This window comes from Theropithecus gelada, chromosome 3 (assembly GCF_003255815.1).
Source record: "Theropithecus gelada isolate Dixy chromosome 3, Tgel_1.0, whole genome shotgun sequence".
In the NCBI taxonomy this organism is placed as follows: domain Eukaryota; kingdom Metazoa; phylum Chordata; class Mammalia; order Primates; family Cercopithecidae; genus Theropithecus; species Theropithecus gelada.
Window position 1 is genome coordinate 105,588,660 of NC_037670.1, and position 25,940 is coordinate 105,614,599.

The 25,940-nt window shown below is 36.8% G+C and overlaps 1 protein-coding gene across 1 annotated transcript in view; it reads left to right on the plus strand.

Annotated features, from left to right (window-relative positions):
- COL28A1 (collagen type XXVIII alpha 1 chain) overlaps positions 1-25,940 on the plus strand; it is a 177,854-nt gene that overhangs the window by 30,430 nt on the left and 121,484 nt on the right. Inside the window, exons 12-13 of the mRNA XM_025380068.1 lie at positions 14,933-15,001; positions 16,121-16,189. Coding sequence (XP_025235853.1) covers positions 14,933-15,001; positions 16,121-16,189 — 138 coding nt within the window. The remainder of the gene's footprint in view (positions 1-14,932; positions 15,002-16,120; positions 16,190-25,940) is intronic.

Sequence of the window (25,940 nt, forward strand, 5' to 3'; positions counted from 1 at the left end):
GGCCACTTTTAATTGGCAAATTAAAATAGAATGGGCTTCTCAGCAGGCATGTGCTTAGGCTTCATCTGGGGAAACTGTCTTTTTCACTTCTTGCCTACGATTAATTCTCTCTGGGGAAAGAAATGGCCTTGTTGAATATTGATGAACAGAAGTTTTCATAAAATTGCGTTGGCTACAGGTACAATCCTACAGTAAGAAAAAAATATATTTTGACAGCTCACACAATTTTTAGAATTACTTGATTACCTAAGATGATAATTTTCATGTTTGTGAAAAAGAGGCTTAAAGTCAGGGATCAGAGCTGGGGTTTGCAGTAGTGATAGAAGTATAGAATGTTTGAGCCACTAGCGATGTTAGAGATCATACTGGCTTAGCGTTTTCATTTTGGAAATGAGAAATAAAGCCTGGAGATCAAATGGCTTGCCTGAAGCAGAGTCCCAGCGAGGTCCCAGCATCTGTAGAGGGCACTGAGGTGGTGCTGGCCTGGAAATAGTGCCTGTAGCTTTGGGTGATGCAGGTTGTGGCTGACAGTTGTGGTGGTATGGTAGGGAATGGTCCATAAAAAGGTGCCCCTCCTCCTCCTTTTCTTCTTCTTCTTCTCTCTCTCTTTTTTAGAGATAGGATGTTGCTCTGTTGCCCCAGCTGGAGTACAGTGGCATGATCATAACCAACTGTACCTTGAATTCCTGGGCTCAAGCAATTCTCCTGCCTCAGCCTCCAAAATAGCTAGGACTAGAGGCACACACCACTGTGTCTGACTAAATCGTAAATTTTTTTTTTGTAGAGATGGGCTCTCGGTTTGTTGCCCAGTTGAGTCTGGAATGCCTAGCCTCAAGGGATCCTCCTGCCTTGGACTCCCAAAGTGCTGAGATTATAAGTGTGAGCCACCATACCTGGCTCAATTCTTTATGTCTAATAGTGTTATCACTTAGGGTTAAAAATTATTTCAATAAAATTTAGCTTTTAATTTCAACAGTGCATTAATTTTTAATAATGCGTCAAGTGTGTTTTGGGGGGTTGGTTACAATTTTTCTGACATAATAGCACTTTGTGGTTGACTTTTACAGCATAATCATAAAAGGAGTCATTTTTCCAAAAGCATTTGAGCACTTCATCAATTTCCCAAGGGCCTCTCTTTTGTAAAATATACATGACATAAAATTGCCACTTAAGTTTTAATCACAAAGTTCACTGCCAAGTGAACAAAGTTCATTGCCAATTGAAAAGCTGTCAATTTCTAGGGGATGTTGGGGATTGCTGGGAGTCTATGAAGTGGGTGTGAGTTTCCCCTTTTCCCTCTAGTCATAGTTCTGGTTTAAGGTCTTGACTTTCTTACTTTGAAACTATTACTAACTTCTATATAATTTCTACTACTCTTTGGATCTGTTAGCTGGAGATTCATGTCATATTGATCATCAGCTATTTTTTTCATTTCATACATTTATTAGTATACTGTCGTAAAAGTCAGTTTTCAGGGAATGATTTCATCTTGCCTCCCAGAAGGTACTATACTTTGAAGACATAAGAAGCTATTTTTGTTCCTCAATCTGGAAATAATATTTTATAGTGACATTTACTTTTATCCATTATCATTTTATTAGACAATTTTAAAAGAAGCTGCTTTTGCAATTTGTGCAAAGAAACCCTCTAAAATTCGGTAATTCTGTATTCTCTAATGGGCACAAGGAAGGTTATTTATTTTGAAACTTCTATAGTAGCTAATATTTATTTTTTGTATATTTATTATGTATAGGTAAAGTTTTAAATACTCATTTAATACTAATACCACCTTTTGAGACATGATCTATTCTTATTTCTGTTGTACAGATTAGTCTACTAAGGCACAAAGAGTTTAAGCAATGGGTCCAAGGCTACAGAGCTAGTAAGGCACAGACTGAAGATTGAAACCCAGAAGTCTGCTCTTAGCTACCATATATTTATCCCTGTAGAAAAAATTGCTGAATTTCCTGAATATTCGGCCTGAAATAAATGCATTTCTTTCTGACAGTATGTAAAGTTCTATCTGTCTTGCCTTCTGGTGAACTCTGGCTAGGGACAAAAGTTTGTTGAAAGGTGCATTTCCACCGGGTTTTAATGTTCATCTGAAAGTGCAGGAAAAAGGAAGGGAATATCTCGGGAGAAAGAAAACGGTAATGCTAATTGTGCATTTTCGAATATTATATTTCATATAAGACCTTAAAATAGAAACCTTTAGACTTGTAACATTTGCAAAGATTCCATGAGAGGTTCTAGATAGGGCCTGCCTATGTCTATGAATTTACGAATGGTCTTTCTCTTGAATTACACTCACTTTCTGTTGCTTTAGGGATTGACTTTTCTTCATTAAAGGGTTTTCAGAAAAGGTGGCCAAAGAACAAAAGGAAAAAAAATAACGTGTTAAATCAGGAAAAAATGTGCTCCTGGCCCAGTTTCACAGATTATTTCTGTCAATAATACTTTCCACATGTAAAGTAGCTCCTAGTCTGCCCTGAATGACTTTGTTGCCTTAGCAACAAAACATAGATGTTTCTCAGAAAGAAGCCTTAGCTCAGAGTCCACCTCAGCCTCTACCACACATGAAGGTCATCTCGTGGCATTCACAAGAACATCTCGGCCAGGCACGGTGGCTCACGCCTGTAATCCCAGCACTTTGGGAGGCTAAGGTAGGTGGATCAAGAGGTCAGGAGTTCAAGACTCAAGACCAGCCTGGCCAAGATGGTGAAACTCCATCTCTACTGAAAGTACAAAAATTAGCTGGGCGTGGTGGTGGGCACCTGTGATCCCAGCTACTCGGGAGGCTGAGACAGAGAGTTGCTTGAACCCAGGAGGCAGAGGTTGCAGTGAGCTGAGATCGCACCACTGCACTCCAGCCTGGGCGACAGAGTGAGACTCTGTCTCAGAAAAAAAAAAAAAAAAAAAAGGGGAACATCTCAATAGTCTCTGAAATCAGAATTGTAATCACACAGGTGCCCAAGACGCCTTATCCCTGAGACCAAACTGAAATTGTGACTCAGGAGAGAGCACTGTGCTCTGAGGAAAGACTGAACCCCTAAAAACACAACGCCACCGCCTTCCATGGGGCTGTCATGGTGGCTCAGGTTGCAATCACATCTCATCCTTGAAAAAAGCCTTTAATTACTAGGAAGAATGGCTCATGATTGGTAGGCCTTTCAAGTCACAGAGGACAAGTTACCAAAACTAATTTTGAACAAATCAACCCAGTGGAACACTGGGTTTGCCCAGCCTATATTAGGTAATTTTTGCCATTTTCTTGATGTCTTTCTGAGGTTATATCTGAAGGGCATTTCCTTCTCAAATCTCATGCAAATCCACTCTTTCCAAGACTCTCTTTGTGCCTTGGGAGGAGGGACTGCACAGTGGCATGTGCAGGAAGCAGCTGGTGACATTTCGAAGTATCCCAGCGTTAGAGCTTCAAGGCCTAAAGGGCACAAGGAGATATCCCTGATGTTTTTTTCCAAATGGAAAGTACCATATGCTAATCCTCAAACAGTTAAAAAATACTGCAATATTATATATTTATCTTAAAAGATGAATTGCCTCCCTTCTCCTAACTCCTTCCATTGTTCTACTCTAGGACATTCATAATATTCCTGCAGGATATTTGTCCTAAGTGTTTTTTCTTGCTGTACAGTCAAGTGTAAGAAACTTAGCATTCTTTTACCTATGATACTTTGTCTTACTTTATGTTCAATTTAAGCTTCTGCGATATTAAGAAAATCCATAGAGAAATAGCACTAGACCAGTCCAGTTTAATAAATGGATATGGTCAGGGTAAATGACTTAAACATTCATCCAAAATGGACAAAAGACCTACTATCAGTGAATGAACTACAACCATGTTTGAAGAAGAGTTCATTGCACGAAGGGTGATAAGGGTAGTACATGAAACATTTAGTTCACCCTAAAGTTTGCACCACACCACAGTTTTTGGATACCCTACTTTTCTGAATCCTACTTTGTCAAGTTTCCATCCCAGTTTCTGAGGTTCCCAAGCAAAGGATATATTTTTCAGGTTAATGATATACTAATGAGGAGATTAAGTAAACAATAGCTAGATGTACAGACCCTGAACTTAAAACTGTAAGCATACTAAACATCCCTACACAACATCCTGTTTTCTTTAAAGTGTTCTATGAAAAAGGGTTTTGGCAAGAGGGCTAGCTGTCTTCCCTTCAGATATTATATCAGGAATGCATGTGTGGGTATTTCTGAGAACTGGAAGTGTGCTAATCAATTTTCTCTCCTTTGAGCTTCCATGTATTATACCATTAAACATTCCTAGTCTTCATTCAGATAGGAATCATTGGCAGAAGAACTGGACAGATATGAACAGGTCCATCACTATTTTTAAAAAGTCTAAATCAGAAGATTTGGGAACAATGGGTCAGGAACACCACTATCTGGGAGATTTAAAAATTCTGCTTTGCACACTCATTCACACACATTTACATGAAGCAACAAGTATTTCTTGAATGAATGATGAATAAAAGGTTTTAAATATAATGAGTGGTCAACAGTATCATATTGAAGACAGGTCATGTGTGCAGTTGCCTATGTGGTAACTTAATTTGGCAATATTGAGGTCATTGGGAAGCTTTGAAAGAATACTTTCAGTAGAAGGGTCAAGGAGATGGCAATGAGTCATGGAGAAAACCAGAGAGAAGGATGTAGCAGTCAGGAATATTGACCATTCTTCTAACATGGTTGGGTAATAAAGACAAACAGGACAGTGTTGCCCCCCATCAAAAGCTTCCTGTGCATTAAATAATCCAATGTGTTACTTCTACTTTCTTCTAAAAGTGGCATGAAGACTTGGGGCTTAATTTCTTATTTTTTTACAGTTTCTTGTGTACAACTTAGAGTCTTACATTTTCTATGTCAATATTTTCATTAGAACAGAAATCATTAATGAAGATTTAGTAGTTTTAAAAATACATTCTTATTTTGGTCATTCTTTAAGTACTTGGTTTGGCTCAAAATTAGCTTAGTAGCTAGGTCAACCTACTAAACATAACTAATGTTTCCAGTTGCGGGTTGGAAGTAGTTCAACATCACAAATATGAACAACTATAAAGAATTTTAAACTTTCTCCTCAAACAAGCATCTTGTGTAGATATATTTCAGTTCTTATGTAACTCAAAAACCTATTTCCTAACATCATGATGTTGCTTTCAACCACTTAAAAAGTCATGATTTGTAACAGGATATAATTCCTTATAATTTATCACTTGAAGTGAAGTAAATCAAGTGAAAACATGTAGACACCTATATTTCTTGGTAAAGAATAATTAATCAAACAAAAAACTGTTTTAAGTTCACAATTCTCTTAACAGAATGACTGTATTTTTGGCTTCATGTAAAGTATTTTAAGAATACGGTACTTGAACATGTCAGCTTTTCTAGTGGTCCAAAAACAATAATTTGCTTTCTGGTTCTTCTGGCAGGATAACAACTTTGAACAAGGTTGTGACTGCTCAGTGTATAGGAAGAATCCCTTTACCATTTTAATTATAAATAGCTGTTAAATGAAGACTCATAGTCAAGCTGCCAAACAATGTGAATGTTTTTCCTTCAGAGATGTCAAAGTCTAAATGCTATTTCTGTTCTGGGCCTAATTAAAGGGAAGGAATTATTAGTAATCCAGCAATTCTTGCTGTAGAGAAGGCTTTGACCTACATGCACATCTGCCCACCAAGACTCTAAATGAGCTTATTAACTCGTTTGATGCGAGACAACTGATAGTGACAACTTGAAGTGGCTGCCAGAACATGTGGGATGTCAGCCAATAGCTTCAAGGTAGATGATTTCTATTCCCAAATTGCTGATGCATGTGGTTCTTAGCAGATGGGGTATATATACTCTGTGTGTGTGTGTGTGTGTGTGTGTGTGTGTGTCAGGTAAAAGCTCTGATGGACCAAGGAACTGAAAATGCTGCCAACACTTCCCACAAAGTGGCTGAGTCTAACCTGCGTGCATAGTCAAAGGGGGGCACTAATGTGGAACAGGATCAGCCACTGCAGTGTCTTCAGAGGGATGTCAGAATGTTTTCTTTGTAATTACATTAATGTCCTTATTTATTTCAAGTAAGTTGCAATAGCAAGTTTGTAACAGAGAAAATTAATTGTATTCCAAGGGTGTTTTTATTGTGGTAAAATATATAATAACATAATATTTATTATTTGAACCATTCGTAAGTATGCAATTCAGTGGTATTAAATACATTCACAATGTTGTATAACCATCACCACTATCTATACCCAAAACTTTTTCATTGTCTCAACATAAACTCTGTACCTATTAACCAATAACTCCCCATGTTTCCCTCCTCCCAGTCTCCAAGGGTGAGTTTTTAAGAAACATTATCACACTGTCATATGCACTCATCTGCTCTCATAAATCAATGGCCTTGTTTTTAGGTTAATGGAGCATGTCCACCCTGAATTTTTACCAGCAACTCATTTTGTGCTGGAGGATTCTAAACAGTGTCTTCTAGAGCTGCGATTCTCAAAAGCTCTCCTAATGGGCTGCTGACTGGTCCTTCCTTTTAGGGAAAATGACTTGCATTTTCTTAGATTTTGTTAAATATAATGAAGTATGACTTTCCTATTAGTTGAAACACATGAATTGCCATGTTTGTAGGCCAAACACGATCACATATTATCAATTTCATGTGGTTAAACCCAATAGCATTCTAGAAGATGAGTTAAGAGTTACTAAAATGTGGTTCAATATAATTTTTATTATATTCTTCACCAATTCATTGTTATTATGGAGTTTTTTCTGCTTTAGAAAGCACAAGTAGGTAGAGTATGTGGACTGGACTTTTTCTCTTACCTAAGTAGCTGTTATTCAAAAAAGATTTTAGTTGGAGATTTGACATAATAGTTGTTCCAAACTCAGTACAGTTCACTACTGGTTTGTATGTAGATTTACCTTGTCTGATCACAGTATTGCCAGTTATAATTTACATTACTTTTAACATTAAGTAACAACCAGGTAGACTTTATGTACCTGAAATAGCATGTGCATCAGCTTGGATAAATTATATTTCCTCTTGGCTTATATTTTATTTTAGAGATGCTTTGTCTTCATATGATGGATTTTCAGTTATGAGTAGATTGTAATTATGTGACGTTTATATTTTTCATCCTGTAATAAAGATATGAATTTAGTCTGTGGTCATACAATTTTTCAAATACTTTAAAAGAAGAATTGAAAAGTTTCAAGAGGCAGTTTGGCATAGTGGTCGAGAGTACTGGCTTTAATGTCAAACTGCTGGGTTTCAAACCCAGTCGTATATTTTACTGGCTGTTTGATTTGGGCAAGTTACTTTACCTCCCCATGACTCAGTCTTCACATTCATGGGGTAAGTTAATAATAGTAGCTACTTCTTAGAGGTGTGGTGAGGATTAAATGAGTTAATACATGTCAGTCACATAGAGCAGCACTTGTTGCATAGTAAGTGCCATATGTGTTGGTCATTTTAATTAAGTAGTTAAGTATTTTGACAACTGTCTTTATATTAATGTACACTAAGTTTATTCTGATAAATTTTCTAAAAACAAGCCTTTTATAACACAACACTTCCTCTGAAATGAGAAACTTGGTGCTAAAAATGGAGCTTGATTTAACAAGTACTTGATAAATATTCACCCCTCCCTCCCTCCCTCCCTCCCTCCCTCCCTCCCTCCCTCCCTCCCTTCCTTCCTTCCTTCCTTCCTTCCTTCCTTCCTTCCTTCCTTCCTTCCTCTCTTTCCAAAAGGAGGCTTTCTTGACCTTTCTTCCAAATCTCTGTATACAGTTATCACTTCACTGAGTTTCAGCTGAGAATGTATCCTGACCATACTTGAACCATTCTGCACCTACAAAATGCTCATCTATCATTTTCTTCCATTTGGAAAGCATTAGATATATACAATAAAACTTAAAATATTAAAGTTGGTGTCATACATATCTGGGAAATGATTTTTAAAAGTTGCTAAAACATCTTTGTAATGTTAAGAAAATATGATAAAATTGTTCATAATTGTATTGTCAAAAAAGGGTAAAGTTCTGTCCTCAATTCAGTCTTGGATAACCATTTTTTATGTATTATCTTAGAGAAATGAAGGATTTGCTTTTGGTTAGAATCAGTACCAGGGATAGGGAATATTATTTGGTTTTCTTAGCTGAATTTTCCTCTACATTGTGGTTTCATTACTCTTTCAGCTAAAAAAAAAAAAAAAGATTAATTGTGTCTGGGTGAATTGGTAGGGGAAATTGTGTAATAGGTACTTGATATCATTATGTGATTTATATACAGTTGCTCCTAGTTGAAAACCTAAGCAAACCACAGGGAACTCCAGGGGAGCATTTCTACACCCACAGCTCCTTCAACCTAGAACAGGTTTCCAGTTTTGTTCACCTCCCACAGCTAGCAGAGCCCCTGCTCCCTAGTCAATGCTCAGTAAATGTTTGCTGCATGGATGATTGAGTGAAAGATAGTAATGAGGTAAACATTGAGAATGCAAAGCTGAACAAAATCATATGCATCATCCCCACAGTCTAGTGGGGAGGAGATGGAGAACATTCAATGCAAAGTTGCAACTGTAATGAATGCTCAGAAAAAAAAACCTGGTGGTATCAATACTAAAATAGCGATTTCATCTTATCAGAAAAACCCTTCTTGAAGCCATGCTGCTTAACATAAGATCTGAAGGGTAAGAATCACTATGAAAGAGAGAGGTAAGAGCATCCTAGACAGACAGAATAGACTGTGCAAAGATCCTGTGGCAGGAGGAGCAAGGCAAGTACAAGGAATTCAACAAAAGCCAACGTTGCTGGGGTGGGGAGCGAAGAGGTGACTGATGACAGATGGAATGGAGAGGCAGGGCCTTGTAAGGAGCTCTCTCTTACGGAAAGGCCTCAGAAGGTTTTACTCAGATTAAAATTAAAATTAAAAAATTGCTCTGCAGCAGTGGAGGGAATAAATTGGAGCATGCTAGAGTGGGTGCGAGTAGAGTACTAAGGACTTCGTTGTACTCTGAACAAGAGGTATTATCAGTTTGCTGTAGACTGGAGAGGCGTGGTAGAGGACTGAAGTGGATGGATTAGAGAGAGATTTAGGAGGCATACTGATAGGTGTTGGGATGCATTGCATATGGTGGCAGAGGGAGTGGGAGGTGTCACGAATGACCCCTAGGTTCCCGTTTGACACAGGAGGGATTCTGGTGCCCTTCCCTGAGGTGGAGAACACTGGAAGATGACTATATTGGGGAGTGAAAGATGACAATTTGTCTTTGGAAATGATGAGTCTCTTTTTGAAATTCTCTTTTTCCCCAACTCCCTACAAGACATCTCTGTATTCTTCCACTCCCACCTGACTTAAAGGTTGGTCCTGTTCATGGTTCTGACCTGAGCTTTCAACCTCGTTAATCACTCTAAACCGCACTGCCCAATAAGGTAGCCACATGTGTCTACTGGGCACTTGAAATGTGGCTGGTCCAAACTGAGATGTGCTGTAAGTATGAGATACACATCAGATTTCAAAGACTAAGCATCAAAAGATAGTAAAAAATAATTAATACTTTAAAAAGTATTGATTACATGTCAAAATGATAATATTTTCTATTTATTGAGTTAAGTAAAATTTATTAATTATAATTTACCTTTTTTATTTCTTAATGTGGCTAGTAGAGAATTTGAAATTGCAAATGTGGCTCACTGTCTACTTGCATTGGACCATGCTGCTCCAGACAGTGGCCCTAGTGTCACCTTGTTTCTGGCCTGTTAGGCTCACAGGGCTGCTGACTGTCCCTAGAACATTTAACATCATTTTATGCCTTATACTCTTACTTTTGTTTCTTTTCTTTTCCATCAGATTAGCTATGATTCCTACTTCTTTGTTTGGATCAAACATCTCCTCTACTATATGAAACTTTCCCAATTCCTTAAGGTAGAATTAAACATTTCTGCCTCAGAGTCTTATGTATTCTGTTAATATCTTTATTATGCTAATTCACATGCTTGTATTTTATTTTATATTCATTTGTCTCTCCAGCCAGATTGTAAACTTCTGCAAAGTGCAGGTGCAATCTGATTTATGTCTGTAATTAGGTAACCTGATATTCAATTATAGACATAAATTGTTATTTACCTATTATTAGTTTGGTGCTCAAAAAAGGTCTGGTGAATAACAATTAAATCTCTACATATTAAACAGGTGTTGTGTGACTGGTTATGACTTAGATGTTTTGCAGACAATATCTTGAATCCTCTCAACAATGCTACAAGGCAGATATAATTATCCTCATTTTGCATATGGAGATCTTGCAAAAGCTCAAATTGTTAGTAAATGATAGAACCAAGGTTCTACAAGACCAAATGACTCAAAGCCATGGTTTTTTTCCCTGTGACTCCATGCATGAAGAGCTGGGTGTGCTGGCTTACACCTGTAATCCCAGCATTTTGGGAGGCCAAGACAGAAGAATCACTTGAGGACAGGAGTTTGAAAAAAAACCCGAAACCCAAAACTTATTTCCTATGATTGTTAGAAGATTAAATAAGATAATGTATGTAATATGTCTGGGCAGTGCTGATAAATAGTAGGTTTTATTAAACATTGGCTTCCTGTCCTCTTGAAGCCCATAGCATGGGTGTTCTTGATTTCTGAGAAGGACCAAGGTGGTTTACCTAAACTTTTTGCTGCCTCCACACACGCTCACACTCACATTCACACACATTCACACTGACATGGAGGTAATGAGAAACAGATTCTTTCTGGGGCTACTCATTTTAACCCAGACCTCTTTGTTATACTTGTCTGTTGGTAAATGCCTCTGATGACATATGAAAGTACAGTAGAGAAATAATTAGTAGTACTGTGGGCATGCAATCTTTTGGGCATGCAATCTCTCTCTCTGTGTGTGTGTGTGTGTGTGTGTGTGTGTGCGTGTGCGTGTGTGTGTGTGTGTGTGTTGCTAAGGGCTGGGGTAGGAATATTAACAGGAAAGGAATCATGCCTACCATCTTACCAGGGCTCTGCCATCTTGGCAAATTCCCAGAAATCATTCTGACTAGAGTGCTTACTCTTCCCTCCCTGTTTTGTTTTTACCCAGACAGCATATTTTAGAGTCAGGACCACTTTCTTTACTACCTCAGGATTCTCTGTAGGAAAGAAAAAGGGGAAATGGGAAGGGAATAAACATGACCTGTAGACCAATACTGTTTTGTGGATCCTACCTTGAGATACCAGGCTCCTGAGAAATAAATCTAAGCAAGTGAAATGTGAAGCTACATTGCTAAGGGGCTGTGTTCAGGTAAGGGAGAGCAATCCCTCTGTAGTCTTCAGATCCCTGTAACTCCCTTGCGAAGCAATATTAAGATATTGCTCAGTTGCTCTTGGTACTTGATGAAGGCTAAAGGGATTTCATGGGCTTAAGGTAAGAGAGCTGCTTCTACTCTTGATTCTCCTGGTCCATACATTTCAAGGTAATGACAAAACAAATTTCTTGTCACCAACCTGGGCTCTTGGTTTGTTTCTGATCAAACATCAGATAAGTACCAAGTAAGGAAGAACTTCCACTACTCAAAAAATCCTCAAATTCTCTACCAAATATATAATTTAGATGCCTTCTGACCCATTACAGAACCAATGCTACATATAGAAGGGATAAAAAATGAATAGAATAAGTGAATTCAGGGCCTTGTATTGTTATTATTATTATTTTTTTAGTCAGCCAAATTCAACAGTGGGTAGATGTTATTACTGTATTTTAATGGTATTATATATACATGTTATATAATATATACATACTTAAAATTTTTTATTTCAATAGTTTTTGGAGTACAAGTGGTTTTGGTTATATGAATGAATTACATTGTGGTGAGTTCTGAGATTTTAGTGAACCCATTACCCGAGTAGTATATGTTGTACCGAATATGTAGTTTTTTATCTCACACCCTAGTTTTAAATGGTATGTTTTATCTCTCAAGCTGGTCCCTTAAGTTTAGGAACTATGTCTTCAGCGTCTTTGAATTTTACTTCATGGCATTCCACATAGCAAGTACCTGGTGTCATTCGCTGAGTGATAGAGACAGTCACTCATATGTGACCTGTATAACTGACAAGGAGATACCAACTTGAATGGGGAGCATAAGTTATAAGAAAAAGGCATTTGGAAGCGAAAATTTGGAATCTCTAGACAGCTAAATATTCTCTAGCACTTGATTAAACTGTGAGATTAAGAAAACGGGTTGGGCGCAGTGGTTCATGACTGTAATCTCAGCACTTTGGGAGGCCGAGGCAGGTTGATCACTTTAGGCCAGGAGTTTGAGACCAGCCTGGCCAACACAGCAAAACCCCATCTCTATTAAAAGTACAAAAATTAGCCAGGAGTGGTGGCGGGCGCCTGTAATCCCAGTTACTCAGGAGGCTGAGGCAGGAGAATTGCATGAGCCCCGGAGGCAGAGGTTGCAGTGAGCCGAGATCACGCCATTGCACTCCAGCCTGGGTGACAGAGGCAAAAAAAAAAAAAAAAGAAAAGAGAGAGAGAGACAATGAGAGAGAGAGACAGAGACAGAGATTCAGTAAACAAGTTCAAATTTAGTGAGAACTTTTATGTCTGATATTGTGAAGCAAGATAAATTCCACGGCTTAAAACATATAAAATGAGAATGTCAGTCACCTGGCTGCTCAAAAAACTTAATATAGAAAAACAAGTACAACCTTAGGAGTTTAAGGGAAAAAATATTTGCCAGACTGACTTGTACGCAACAGGATGCACAGTAAGTACTTTTGAATTCAATCCACTTAAATATCAAAGGATCATAAATGTGGATGACTCGTTTTGAGGCAGGATTCCTTTGTTTTAAATCACCCTGAGCCTGGGCATATCTTTTGGGGAGTTGGTTTGACTCTGACCCTTCTTAGCCCTTCTCTTTCCCTTTTGCAATTGGTCAAAGTCAACAGACTTTTTTTTTTTTTTTTTTTTTTAAATAGATGGAAGCTTGCTCTGTCACCAAAGCTGGAGTGTGGTGGCGTGGTCTTGGCTCACTGCAACCTCTGCCTCCTGGGTTCAAGCAGTTCTCCTGCCTCAGCCTCCCGAGTAGCTGGGACTACAGGCACATGCCACCAGGTCCAGCTAATTTTTTTTTTTTTTGTATTTTTAGTAGAGACAGTGTTTCACCATGTTGGCCAGGCTGGTCTTGAACTCCTGACCTCAAGTGATTCACTTGCCTTGGCCTCCCAAAGTGCTGGGATTACAGGCATGAGCCATCACATCTGCTACAGACTTCTTAAAGTAAAGCAATGTCTTTACTATATCCACAGAACATTGCTCTGGTTACTAGGTGTCCCTTCCAAAATCACAAGCTTCTGGGGCGAATTGAGACTTTAATATTTCTGAAAATTCCTTTATCTCCCATCATCTCAGAGAAGGCTTGTTTCACTTTCCTGTTTCATTTTACTGTTGGTTAGTGAAAGCATGAAGAGAGAAATCTTTGGGTTGAATGAAATTTTAAATAGCAAATATTCATTAGCTGAAACATAAGAGTGTTCAGAAATCTTCCTTAGCATAAATTAAAGGTACATGTGTGAATGTAAAAAACTGGAAGGAAATATACCACAATTTTATAGTATTAATAGTTATAGATAGGTAATTTAAAATTTTCTTTGCATGCATGCTTTTTAATATATGACCATTTTCTACAATGACACATATTATTTTGATAAACAGAAAAAAATAATATTATGAGAAGGGGAACTGGAGTCAATAGCCACTCCCCTTCCCCTATCATCATGCTACAGGGCTTAAAGCCCGAGAGACCTAAAGAGCTGTAACTGTGTAAGTGGTATTCAGGTGTGAGTTTGGGCTGGCCAGGTAATCTCTCTGGGACTCAGGTTTCTCACCTGTGAAATGTAGGGATTTGAGTGCAATGGTCACATCTAGTTCTAAAATGCCTCAATTCTATTATGGGCCTGCCACATCATAGGCTGTTATTATTTCAAAATGCTCTAACTTTGAGTAACAGAAATCTTGAATAATAGTGGCTTAAATCATAAGAACTCTTGCTGTTGAGTAAACAGAATATTTGAAGACAGGTAGTCCAGGACTGGATCAGTTGCTCATTGAGGGTATCCAGGAGCCAGGCCTCTTCAACTGCTGGTTTTTGTCCTAGAGATTGCTGCCTCATAGTTACAAGACAGTTATCACATCTCTATGTAGGAAAGAAGAGGCAGAGGCTGTTTTCTCCTTTGCATCCAGTAAGGTCCTTCACATATCGTTTGTCAGAATTGAGCCGTGTGACCAACTGAGATAAATCAGTGACAAAGGAAAGGAGATTCCCATCTTGCATTAGACCAGTGATCATTCATACTACACCTCTGAGAGCAAAGAACAGCTGCCCACTGACTGACTCAATTAGGGGTTTATCAGCAGGGAAGGAAAGCTGAGAAAGGACAGCCACAGGGGAGGAAACAAAATATGTCTTCCAGAGCACTTAAATATTTGTGAATGAATGAGTGATGGCCACGTTATGCCTGTTATGACTCCTGAAAACACTTGACTTTGTGGGCCCCTTCCTCCATAAAAATATTTAAAAATTATATTTATGAATGCAAGCTGGATTCATTGTTATATAGTCATTATGTTTATTTTTATTTTGAATCAAAAAATTACAATTGGAACATATTTGCAGGCTCCTAAAAGTATTGAGGACCCAGACACTGTGACTACTGTACCTAGTGGATAATTTGATCTTGCGTCTGTGTTTTCTTTCCAGATGAATTGTAAAAAATTGAGGGCAGGCACGATGTACTAGATTTGTTGTTGCTCTCAAGGCCCCTATTGCAAAAGCATACATCTAAGAGCTGCTTAATCAATACTATTGAGTTGATTTAACATATAACTGATGTCACTGTTTCTTCCTCCAGGGTGAGCCAGGTCCTCCTGGTCCTTATGGTTCTCCAGGAGCTCCTGGAATTGGACAGCAAGGTATTAAGGTAAAGATACTTGTCTTTTTGCCCATTGATGACTATTGAATTTATTGTAGGGCCTGGGGGAGCTGTGATTTGAACTCCATTTGGCCTAAACCCAATAGACACAAGGAGGCTTCCTGAAGTTACTTCATTTTATGTGCTTGGACACAGCAATGTGCTTGTCAGGGGCAGTTACCACAAGAATAATTAATGTATTTTAAAATTTTGTTGGAATGAAAAACTTACTTGTCTCCAAATACCCACCCTTTTACCAAGGTACATGTAGTTCTGTTGAGTTTTCATGGACTTTAAACATTTACATGCAAATATGTTATTGGTAAGTGAAACAGCTTAACACATCAGCAATCATGGTTCACATTGAAAAAGCATAAAGGGGCAGAAATCATAAGGGCCGCGGCAATGAATAGGTCAATGTTGGCAGAGAGGTTTATAGAGAACTAGAAAGGGAAGGAAGGAACATCCATCCTGTGAGGCTCTACATTATGCAGGATATAATAAAGCAGAAGTGCCTATTTTGAATGGCTTTTCTAAGTGGTTGTGACAGTAAGATTTTGATGCAGGATTAAAATAGGAAGCAGTACAAAACAGTGTACTTTGAATGTAATTGAATATCCCCATGTATAGCATTTCAACAATAAGCACATTGAGACTCCAGGAAAGGTGGAGTTTATGTTGGCAGAGTTATGGAGAAGTTTTCTGGAAGAGATGAAGTCTGAAAAGAGCTTAAAGGAGAGGTGAAGTAGGATAGAGTGGGGACAAGGAAGGGGTGACATTCCTGGATGGTGGCAAGAGGACAGGGCACAGCACACGCATTGTCAACTTAGTCAGCTCAGTAACAAAATGCATTGCCACACAGTGTGTCCTGCCAATTCTTACACAGTATTTTGTGAAAGCTGAAAATGCTGAATTACATTTGGACAAGAAGAGATAATAAACATTTTAGGGTAATTTGTTCACTTAAATTCGAGCTATTTCTCTTCGTCTAGAATTTTTTACCTTTATGAATATGCAAATTTTGTCTATTTCGCTATTTATCCTTGTTGAAATTTCGAGATAACTTTGTGCTATGTTTATTCTTTATTTAAAATCTCAAGATTTCATTCTATTATTTCTTTCTCTTAGGGAGAAAGAGGCCAAGAAGGAAGACCGGGAGCTCCAGGACCCATTGGAGTTGGTGAGCCTGGACAGCCAGTAAGTAGCAAAAATTCTAGATGGAATGAAAAGGACAAATATAGTTTTTGCTTGTTCTTTCTGGTTAGAATAAAGAGTCAAATTAATCCACCTTGTATCTACTCTATTTATTTATTTTTTTGAGATGGAGTCTTACTCTGTCACCCAGGCTGGAGCGCAGTGGTGCGATCTCGGCTCACTGCAACCATCACCTCCCGGGTTCAAGTGATTCTCCTGCTTCAGCCTCCAATTAACTGGGACTACAAGTGCACGTCACCAGGCCCAGCTAATTTTTTTGTATTTTCAGTAGAGATGGTGTTTTTCTTGTTGGCCAGGCTCATCTCGAACTCCTGAGCTGAGGTGATTCACCCGCCTCAGCCTCCCGACCACCTTGTATCTTTATGAGCAACAAATGAAAATAAATATGAAAGGACCAGATCCAAGTGCTATTTTTCACAACACTTGAAATAGAACTATGTATATATGTGTATGTGTAAATATATAGGATGTTTACAACCAACTCTCTCTTACTGTAACTTCTTACAAGATTAATCAACTTGAACAATCTTCTTACAAGATTAATCAACTTCTTTCTAGGAAGAAGATCTGGACTCAAGCCTAATGTTTATACTTTATAATGTATTTCTTTGTAACCACAAGAAAAATCACTGAGAATAAAGACTTGGCTCATTATCTAATCCCTGAGTATGCTCTAGAGTTAGGATTGATAATGGTAGACAGATAATACCTGTGTTATTCACAACATCTCTTTTATGTAGCTTTGAAGTTTACTGTTGTTAGAGAAGAAAAAATTTCTATTAAAAGACATTTGGAGAGGAAGTAAATAAAATATGATTATTCTGGTATAAGAAGCTTGTTAACTTTTCAAGTAATCATTATTCTCCTAGGGAAAAATAGTAGCTGACTCACTTAGGTACAAATAAAAACAACTGATTGTGGATAGCTGGTCTTTGAAGTTGTCTTTTCACTGCATAGTTCCTCACATATGTATATTCACGAAACATACACTTCCTTACTGCAGTCTGTGAGTGAAATGGCAACATATTGTTTAGGTTTAGGCTTTTCACTAATGTCTGAATATACTAATTCAAAAAAGAGAGCATCATATGGAAGAAAAATACACTGGATTAATCATCTAGAGATCAGTCATCTAGTCTCAGTTTCCACTAACTAGATAGTACCATTAAAGATAAACCACTAACTTATTTTGTTCTCTGTTTTGGTTTTGTGTTTCTGCTTAACAAACTTCCTCAGGACTTAGTGTCTTAAAACAATAATTTGTTATTTCTTATGATTTTGCAGGTTGACATGAGAGTTCTGTATAACTTGAAGTCAGATGGAGTGCTAAAATGGCTGGAATGTTAAAAATGGCCTCACATGGCTGGCAGTTTGGTACAGGTTGTTGTCTGGGAGCTTAGCTGGGGTTGTTGCCCAGAGACCTCAGTTCTCCGCCACATGGGCAGCTGCAGGTGGTTGCTTGGGCTTCCTCACAACATGGCAGCTTAAATCCAAGCAGGAGTGTTCTAATAGGCAGAAACCACTCATCATGTGAGGCTCAGCCTCAGAAATTATACAGCATCATTTCTGTGACATCTAAAATAAGCATAGGACCAGCTCAGATTCGAGTGGAATAGAAAAAGATTTCACCCCCTTAGGAAGAATATCAAAGAACTTGTGGCTATATTAATTTAGCAAAGTCTCAAATTTTAACTTCTTTAAAATTAAAAGATTGGGTTTTCCTTAGGTCTATGATTTTCAGAGCTGGAAACATTCTGAAAATGTCAAAGAAATAAATCACAATTATTATTATTATTTTAGAGAGTCTTGCTCTGTCGCCTAGGTTGGAGGGCAGAGGCATGATCTCAGCTCACTGCAGCCTCTGCCTCCCAGGTTCATGTGATTCTCCTGCCTCAGCCTCCCAAGTAGCTGGGATTACAGGTGCCCGCCACCACGCCTGGCTAATTTTTGTAGTTTTTGTAGAGACAGGGTTTCACCATGTTGGCCAGGCTGGTCTTGAACTCCTGACCTCAGGTGATCCACCTGCCTCGGCCTCCCAAAGTGATGGGATTACAGGCATGAGCCACTGTGTCTGGCCTAAAAAATTTTTAAATGTAGATTGACGATTGTTTTTTCCAAAGAACTTTGTGCTTTGCTATTATGTATACCTTCCAAACTCAGAACTAAACTTAAGAATGAGTTTCACTTATTCATTGTTGTTCTTAAAATGTTTTTGTTTTTAAATAATGAAATATTTTAATCATATTGGAAAATCTAGACAATGAGTTGGTAAACCTCCACCAGGTAGATAATTAAACTTAGTACATTTACTACTCTTGCTTTAGATTTTCTTTAAAAAACATAAAACATTATGGATACAGTAAAGTCTCCCTATCTTTTTCAGACAGTAGAAGAGGAAGAAACACTTATCAACTTATTTTATGAGGCCAGTTTTCCCTTGATACCAAAACAAAATACTAAACATACATAAGAGGAAAACTACAGACCAATATCCCTTGTGAATATGATAGACATAAAAATTCTTAACAACATGCTGGCTAAATAGAATTCAATGTATAAAAAGAATTGTACAGCATGACCAAGTGAGGTTTATCCTATGGATGCAAGTCTGGCTTAATAATTGAAAATTAATCAATGGAATATACCATATTAATAGGCTAAAGAAGAAAGATCACATGTATCACATCAAATGACACAGAAAATCATTTGACAAAACTCAAAACCCTAATAAATGCTGATAAATCTCTCATACAAATTCAGAAAATTAGAAATAGAGGAAGAACTTCCTCAATTTCTATGAAAAATCTAGAGCTAATATTACGCATAATAGTGAAAGAATGAATGCATCCCTCTAAGATCAGGAACAAGACAAAGATGTCTGTTCTCACCAGTCTTATTCAACACAGTATTGGAAGTTCTAGCCAGCACAGTAAGACAAGAAAAATAAATATAAGGCATTGGTATAAAAACAATAAATAAAACTGTCCTTATTTGCAGATGATATGATGGCCTCCATAGAAAATCCCAAGAAATCTACACGAAAACCTCCTAGAATTAACAAGTGAATTCAGCAAGGTCACAGGATACAGTATCAACATACAAAATCAATTTAATTTCTGTATCCTAGCAATGAACACATAGAAACTAAAATTAAAAGCACAACACCATTTTTAATTGCTAAAAAAGAAAAATACTTGGGTAGAAATCTAATAAGACACGTATAGGACTTGTATAAAACTACAAAACACTGATGAAAGAAATCAAAGAATACTTAATAAATTTAGAGACATGTTTATAGATCAGAAGACTCAACAACATAAAGATATAAATTCTTCCCAAATTGATGTAAAAGTTTAGTGCAAAAGGTTTTGATATCCCAGCAAGATTTTGTTTAGACTTGGACAGGGATATTTTAAAATTAATATGGAAAGACAAAAGAGCTAGAATAGCTTTTAAAAAACTTCAAAAAGAATACACTTGGAGAAATTACACTAACTTATCTGGGTTTAAGATTTATTATATAGTCACAGTAATGATGACTGTATGGTATTGGCAAATTATAGAAATACGATCAGTGGAACAGAATAGAGACTCTAGATTCAGACGTACACAAGTGTAGTCAACAGATTGCAAAAACAATCCAATAGTGGAAACATAGTCTTTTCAACAAATGGTGCTGGCGCAACTGGATATCTGTGCTAACACAAAAAATGAACCTCAATTTAAGTCTCCCACCTTATACAAAAAGTAACTCAAAATGGATCATAGATTTAAATATAAAATGTAAAAACTTAAAACTCTTAGAGTAAAACATATGAGAAAATCTTTAGGATCGTGGGCTTGATGAAGATTTCTTAGACATGTCACCAAAAACATGATGCCCCCTAAAAAGTAATTAATTGGACTTCATCAAAGTGGTAAATGTTTGCTCTGTGAAAGACTCTGTTAAGGGTCTAAAGAGACAAGCTGCTGATTGGGAGAAAATATTCACAAACTACAAATTTACAAAGGATTTGTATTGGGAATACTTTTTAAAAAAAATTCTCAAAACTCAATAATAAATCAAAAATCTAATTAGAAATTGGGCAAAATATCAAATATATATACATATCTCAAGCATATATACATGCACATACACAACTTGGTGTGTATATATCTATATATGTGTACATATACTTGTATATATTTTACATATTTTGTTTCTATTTTGTGGTTACTAAACTTTAATATGTGTTCTTTTTATTAACTTTCATTTTAGGTTCAGGGGTACATGTGCAGGTTTGTTATATAGGTAAATTGCATGTCACAGGGGTTTGGTGTAGAGATTATTTCATCATTCAAATAATAAGCATAGTATCTGATAGGCAATTTATCCATCCTCACCCTTTTCTCACCTTCCACCTTCAAGTAGGCCCCAGTGTCTGTTGTTCCCTTCTTTGTGTCCTTGTGTTCTCAATATTTAGCTTCCACTTATAGGTTAGAACTTGCAGTGTTTGGATTTCTGTTTCCGAGTTAGTTTGCCTAGGACAATGGCTTCTAGCTCCATCCATGTTGCTGCAAAGGACATGATCTCATTCTTTCTTATGGTTGTGCAATATTTCATGGTGTGTATGTACCACATTTTCTTTATCCAGTCTACTGTTGATGGGCATTTAGGTTGATTCCTAACATATTTCCTTGACTAACAAGTTTGAAATGTCATGAATATTGCCACCCGCTCCTGAAAAATATACTGACCATATGAGACTTTTACTTCAATCATTTCTTCCACTTTCAGAGTATTATTCCTGTTGACTGAGTTCTACCTTATTTTCATTCTACCAAAATTATTTATTATTATTTTTGAACTGTTTAAAGTTAGTATTTGTATAGTTTTACCCATATATTTACCCATTTCTTAGTTGACATAGCTTCCTAAATTTCTCTTTTCTTCTTGGCCGATTTCTTTATTTTTTCAATAAATACTTTTTTTCAGAAGATGTTTTCAGTAAAAGTATGTTAGCACTAAACTCTTTCAGCCTTTGGTTGAAATGCCATTGTTTAGTTTGCTTTGTGAGAATAATTTAGCTGGTGCAGTCTGGATTGTGTACTAATTCCATTGTCTGCTGGCAACTATGGTTTCTGTTTCCATGTTTTTAGTCTGTTTATAATTTCTTGTAGTAATTCATTTTTGCCTTAGGCTGCTTTTGCAATTTTTTTTTATTCTTTAGATTTCCTGTAGAGGAATTATGATGCACATAAGTGTGAATATATTTTCACATATATATTTTCAGATTTACTGTTTCATGAATCTGAGGACTCCATACTTTATAAAAGTTCTTAGTTATTATTTCTTCAAATATTTTCTTTCCCCATTCTATTTATCAAGAAATCCTTCTAGACATTTGGTTGCAATTGGATAATTTTCTCAAATCTAACTTATAATCCACAAATTTATCTTCATCAGGTTATAAAATGTTCTTAACTCATTCACTGTAAGTTAATAAGTATTTTTAAAATTCTTGAAGTTATTTTTAAAAATCTGCCTTTTATTAACTATATTTATTATCTTTTTACTATACTGTTCTTGTATTTTCCATTATTTCCTTAAGACCATTAAGTATTTAAAGTACTGGCTGGGTGTAGTGGCTCACACCTGTAATCCCAGCACTTTGGGAGGCCAAAGCGGGTGGATCATGAGGTCAGGAGATTGAGACCATCCTAGCTAACACAGTGAAACCCCATCTCTACTAAAAATACAAAAAAATAGCCAGGTACGGTGGTGGGTGCCAGTAGTCCCAGCTACTCGGGAGGCTGAGGCAGGAGAATGGCACGAACCCGGGAGGCAGAGCTTGCATTGAGTCGAGATGGTGCCACTGCACTCCTGGGCAACAGAGAGAGACTCCATCTCAAAAAAAAAAAAAAGGTATTTAAAGTACTTCTTTTTTGTCTCTATTATTTTATTCTATTATTTGACATTCTTGAGGAGGTTTACATTGTATTAGTTTACTTTAATTCATTGTGAGTTATTTTCTTTTATGTTTTGTACTTTGCCATCTGAATTATTTTCAGCTGGGCTTTAATTGTGGATCCTAAGTTTTCTTAGGATTTGAGAGGAGTTTGTGTTCGTATCTCTTATGTACTCCAGGGATCTCCTTGATGCTAATATCTTGACTAAGGTGTTCATGAACTACTTAGATAATGTCAATTGAAATCATAAACTCACACACAGCACAGGACCAGCATAGAAATATTTAGTTATTATGAGCCGAAGTCAAGCAGACAAGATTCTTGTCATTCATATCGTTTTGTTGATGGGATGGCTTTTTTCTACTTTGTTCTTTCATTGAATATATACAGATGCTCTTTGACGTACAATGGAGTTACATCCTACTATACCTATCATAAATAAAAAATACTGTAAGTTGGAAATGCATTTAGTGTTGGTAACACTGAAGATGGTTCCCAACTTACAATGGTTTGATTTATATATATATGTTTTACTTTATGAGGATGCAAACACAATGTATTCAGTAGAAACCATGAGCCCATTGTAAGTCATAAGGAGATCCTTGATTTACCATAGGGTTACATGCTGACCAAACCATTGTAAAATCCAAAAATCTTAAGTCGAACCATCCCATGTTAAGTTGGAAACTGTCTCTATAAGTTTGTGGGAATCTCAATTTCTCAGTTATAATTCTGTCTTCATTTTCCATTGCATGAGCCAAACTCTTTGCTACTGTTTCTTCCTCTAAATTTCCTAGTCTTCCTACCACACAAACACACTTTTCTATTCAGGACATCTGTTGCACCAGCTTAGATGCTTACCTAAGATGCTTAACTTATATGCTAGAGTTTTTGAGTTTTGATTCTCTCTTTTTGAACCCTGTAATTTCTCTTTTCTTCTTTGGAGTCTTCCATGCCTTTAAAATTCATCTTAAAAAATGTATATTACCTGTCTTTCTGTTTGTAGCTGAGAGTTTTTAACAATATGCTTGCTTGCTTGCTTTCCAAGTCATAATTACACAGAGTTATACTTAATTGGGAACTAAAATCATAACACAGATGGGAAAGATCCTAAATAATGTATCAAAACGTTGCATCAAAATGTCATTATAAAAAAATCAACAATGTGAATTTTTTTTTTTTTTTTTTGTGAGACAGAGTCTTACTCTTGTCCCCCAGGCTGGAGTGCAACTGGGCAATCTCGGCTCACTGCAACCTCCACCTCCTGACTTCAAGCGATTCTCCTGCCTCAGCCTCCCAAGTAGCTGGGACTACAGGCTCCAGCCACCACACCTGGCTAATTTTTGTATTTTTAATGGATGGGGTTTCACTATGTTGGCCAGGCTGATCTCGAACTCCTGACCTCAGGTAATCCGCCCACCTCAGCCTCCTGAAGTGCTGGGATTACAGGCGCCAGCCACCATACTCGGCCAACAATGTGAATTTTTGAATTATTTAGAAGTAACACAAACACTTATCTTAGGACTGACAAAGGTTCTACTGAAAGTCCTTTACTTCTGTTTCTTTGCCTGAATTATTTCAAGTGTTTCATATTTACTACTCTCTTTTCACTACCACACTAATATAAATCTATTGATAGATTGAATTAATATTCTAGCTCCGAGACCTACTTTTGAATTGTCATCTGTCATCTTTATGTGATTACCACTAGTGTTGTGCTGGTCTGGTAGATGTAACTGATCCATAAAAATTAAATTGGTTAAGACTGTCAGGGTGATCTATTTGTTTTTTATGCAAGGTTATTCAGAGCACTGTAAATAAAAAAATAACCCCTGAAAGAGAACTGTAATTACTTTGAGATTAAAAAATAAAGTAGATGGCAATGTTTGAAGATAATGGACAGTTACTATTATTATTCGCATATTTATTTCTAATGCTCGCAACGCATATTGAAAGCATTTTTATTTATTATTAACACTATTGAGATTACTATGGAAAGTAATAAGATTAACATAATGAACAATCATATTTTATCCCATTGTTAATGTCTGAAATAAAGCATTTCACTGATCAGGCTGTGTTAACGGATAATTAGATTCCTTCATTATTTATTTTTTATTAGAGGTGTTTGTTAGAAGCCAAGTAAGTATGTCATAGTTGTAATTGGTTCTCATGGCCTTAGAAAGGACACTGAGCTTTTTTAATAGAATGATTTCTGTCTTTTAAAAATAATCTTTTCGTACTATCTTAAAAAATTAAACTATAGCTCATTTAACCCAAGTACCTTCTACTTCTCTTCTCTGGTTAATGATCATCTTTCATTCTGAGTGTTTAACTGGAAGACTTGAGAATATACTGATGGTGTGGAATATTGCTCTGATGGTTTATAGAAATTACACTTTGGATCGCTGCTTTTTTCCCCTAAATGATTGTCCATGAGCATTAACTCTCTGTTCTCAGCAGCTTTGAATACTTGACTCCTTAAAGCTTCCAATATTTTCACCTCCACCTTAGCTAACATACTCTAGAAGTGCAGAGAATGAAGGAAGATTCAGTGTTTATTGTGTGCAGCATGCTTTTTACACATTGTTTAATTTAAATAACTCACTCTGGGACTGCCTTTATTTGTAAAAACTTCCATGAAAGGACATTCTTAGCAATTAAAAGTAAAATAATTTGGATAATAATAGCAGATATTTATTGAGTGCTTAATCTGTAAAAGATTTAAATCTCTCTGACTTAATCCTTACATGAACACTTGTGGTTGAGGTAGATACTATTATTATCAACATTTTGAGGAGGATGCTGTGCTTTGCAGAGATTGACTTACTTGTTTAAGGTGAAACTGCTAATATGTAGCAGAGCTGGGACTTGAACCTCAGTCCAAATGACACCAAAATCTGCTTTTAACTATTATGCTATACTGTCAGTTCCATGAGACAGGGAGCAGTTTTGTCTGCTATCCCTAGAACCTAGCAAAGTGCCTTTTACCTACTAGGAGTTTGGTATATCTTTGTTGGATGAATGAAAAAAGTTGAGTGAACTGGAAAAATACTTCCTTACATTTAATGTAAGTTGTGTTTTTTTCTCATTTGTCACATTATTAGGGGAAAAATAATTTGTCAATGTTTTCTTTGTTAAAGTATGTGTTTTCTTTGTTAAAGTATGTGATGTTGCCTTGGCACTTTTGGTTTAGTTTGCGGTCTATTAATAATTTGGCTTAGTTTGTAATCTGTTAATAATTTTCATGCTCCTATTTATTTTTCTACTAGGTAATTGCTCTGCCAGTAGAGTAAACTGTCATGGATATTAGTGCTTTCATTAAGATCTCGGAAGTGTTAAAAGCTAGGTTTCTGTTAAGTGCTGCAATTTAAATTGAGTAAGATGTTAGCTTTTCCTTTTAATTAAAGTCTTTACTAAATCAGTATGTATAAATACTAAAGAAGATTGTCTTGCAAAATGTAAAACATTAGAGAAGGACAAAAAAATTAAACACTGGAAAACAGATCTTTTTCTTACGAATCTGTAACTGTGATCAGTCGCTGATGAGTATAATGCTGCATCCTTGTTCTGCTACTGGGCTTTAGCAGAAAGCATGTCTTAAATCACCCTGGATTACTGTATCTCCAGCCCAAAGATCATTCAGTGGCTGTAGTGTGCTGGTTTAGGAACTTGTGGCAAAGTTGGCAGACTTTGTTCCATCATGGGTTGATTTCTCTGGCGAGTGAAGCCTATTTATCGTTTAGATTCATCAGAGAAAAAGCTTCAGTTTTTTCTTCTAAGA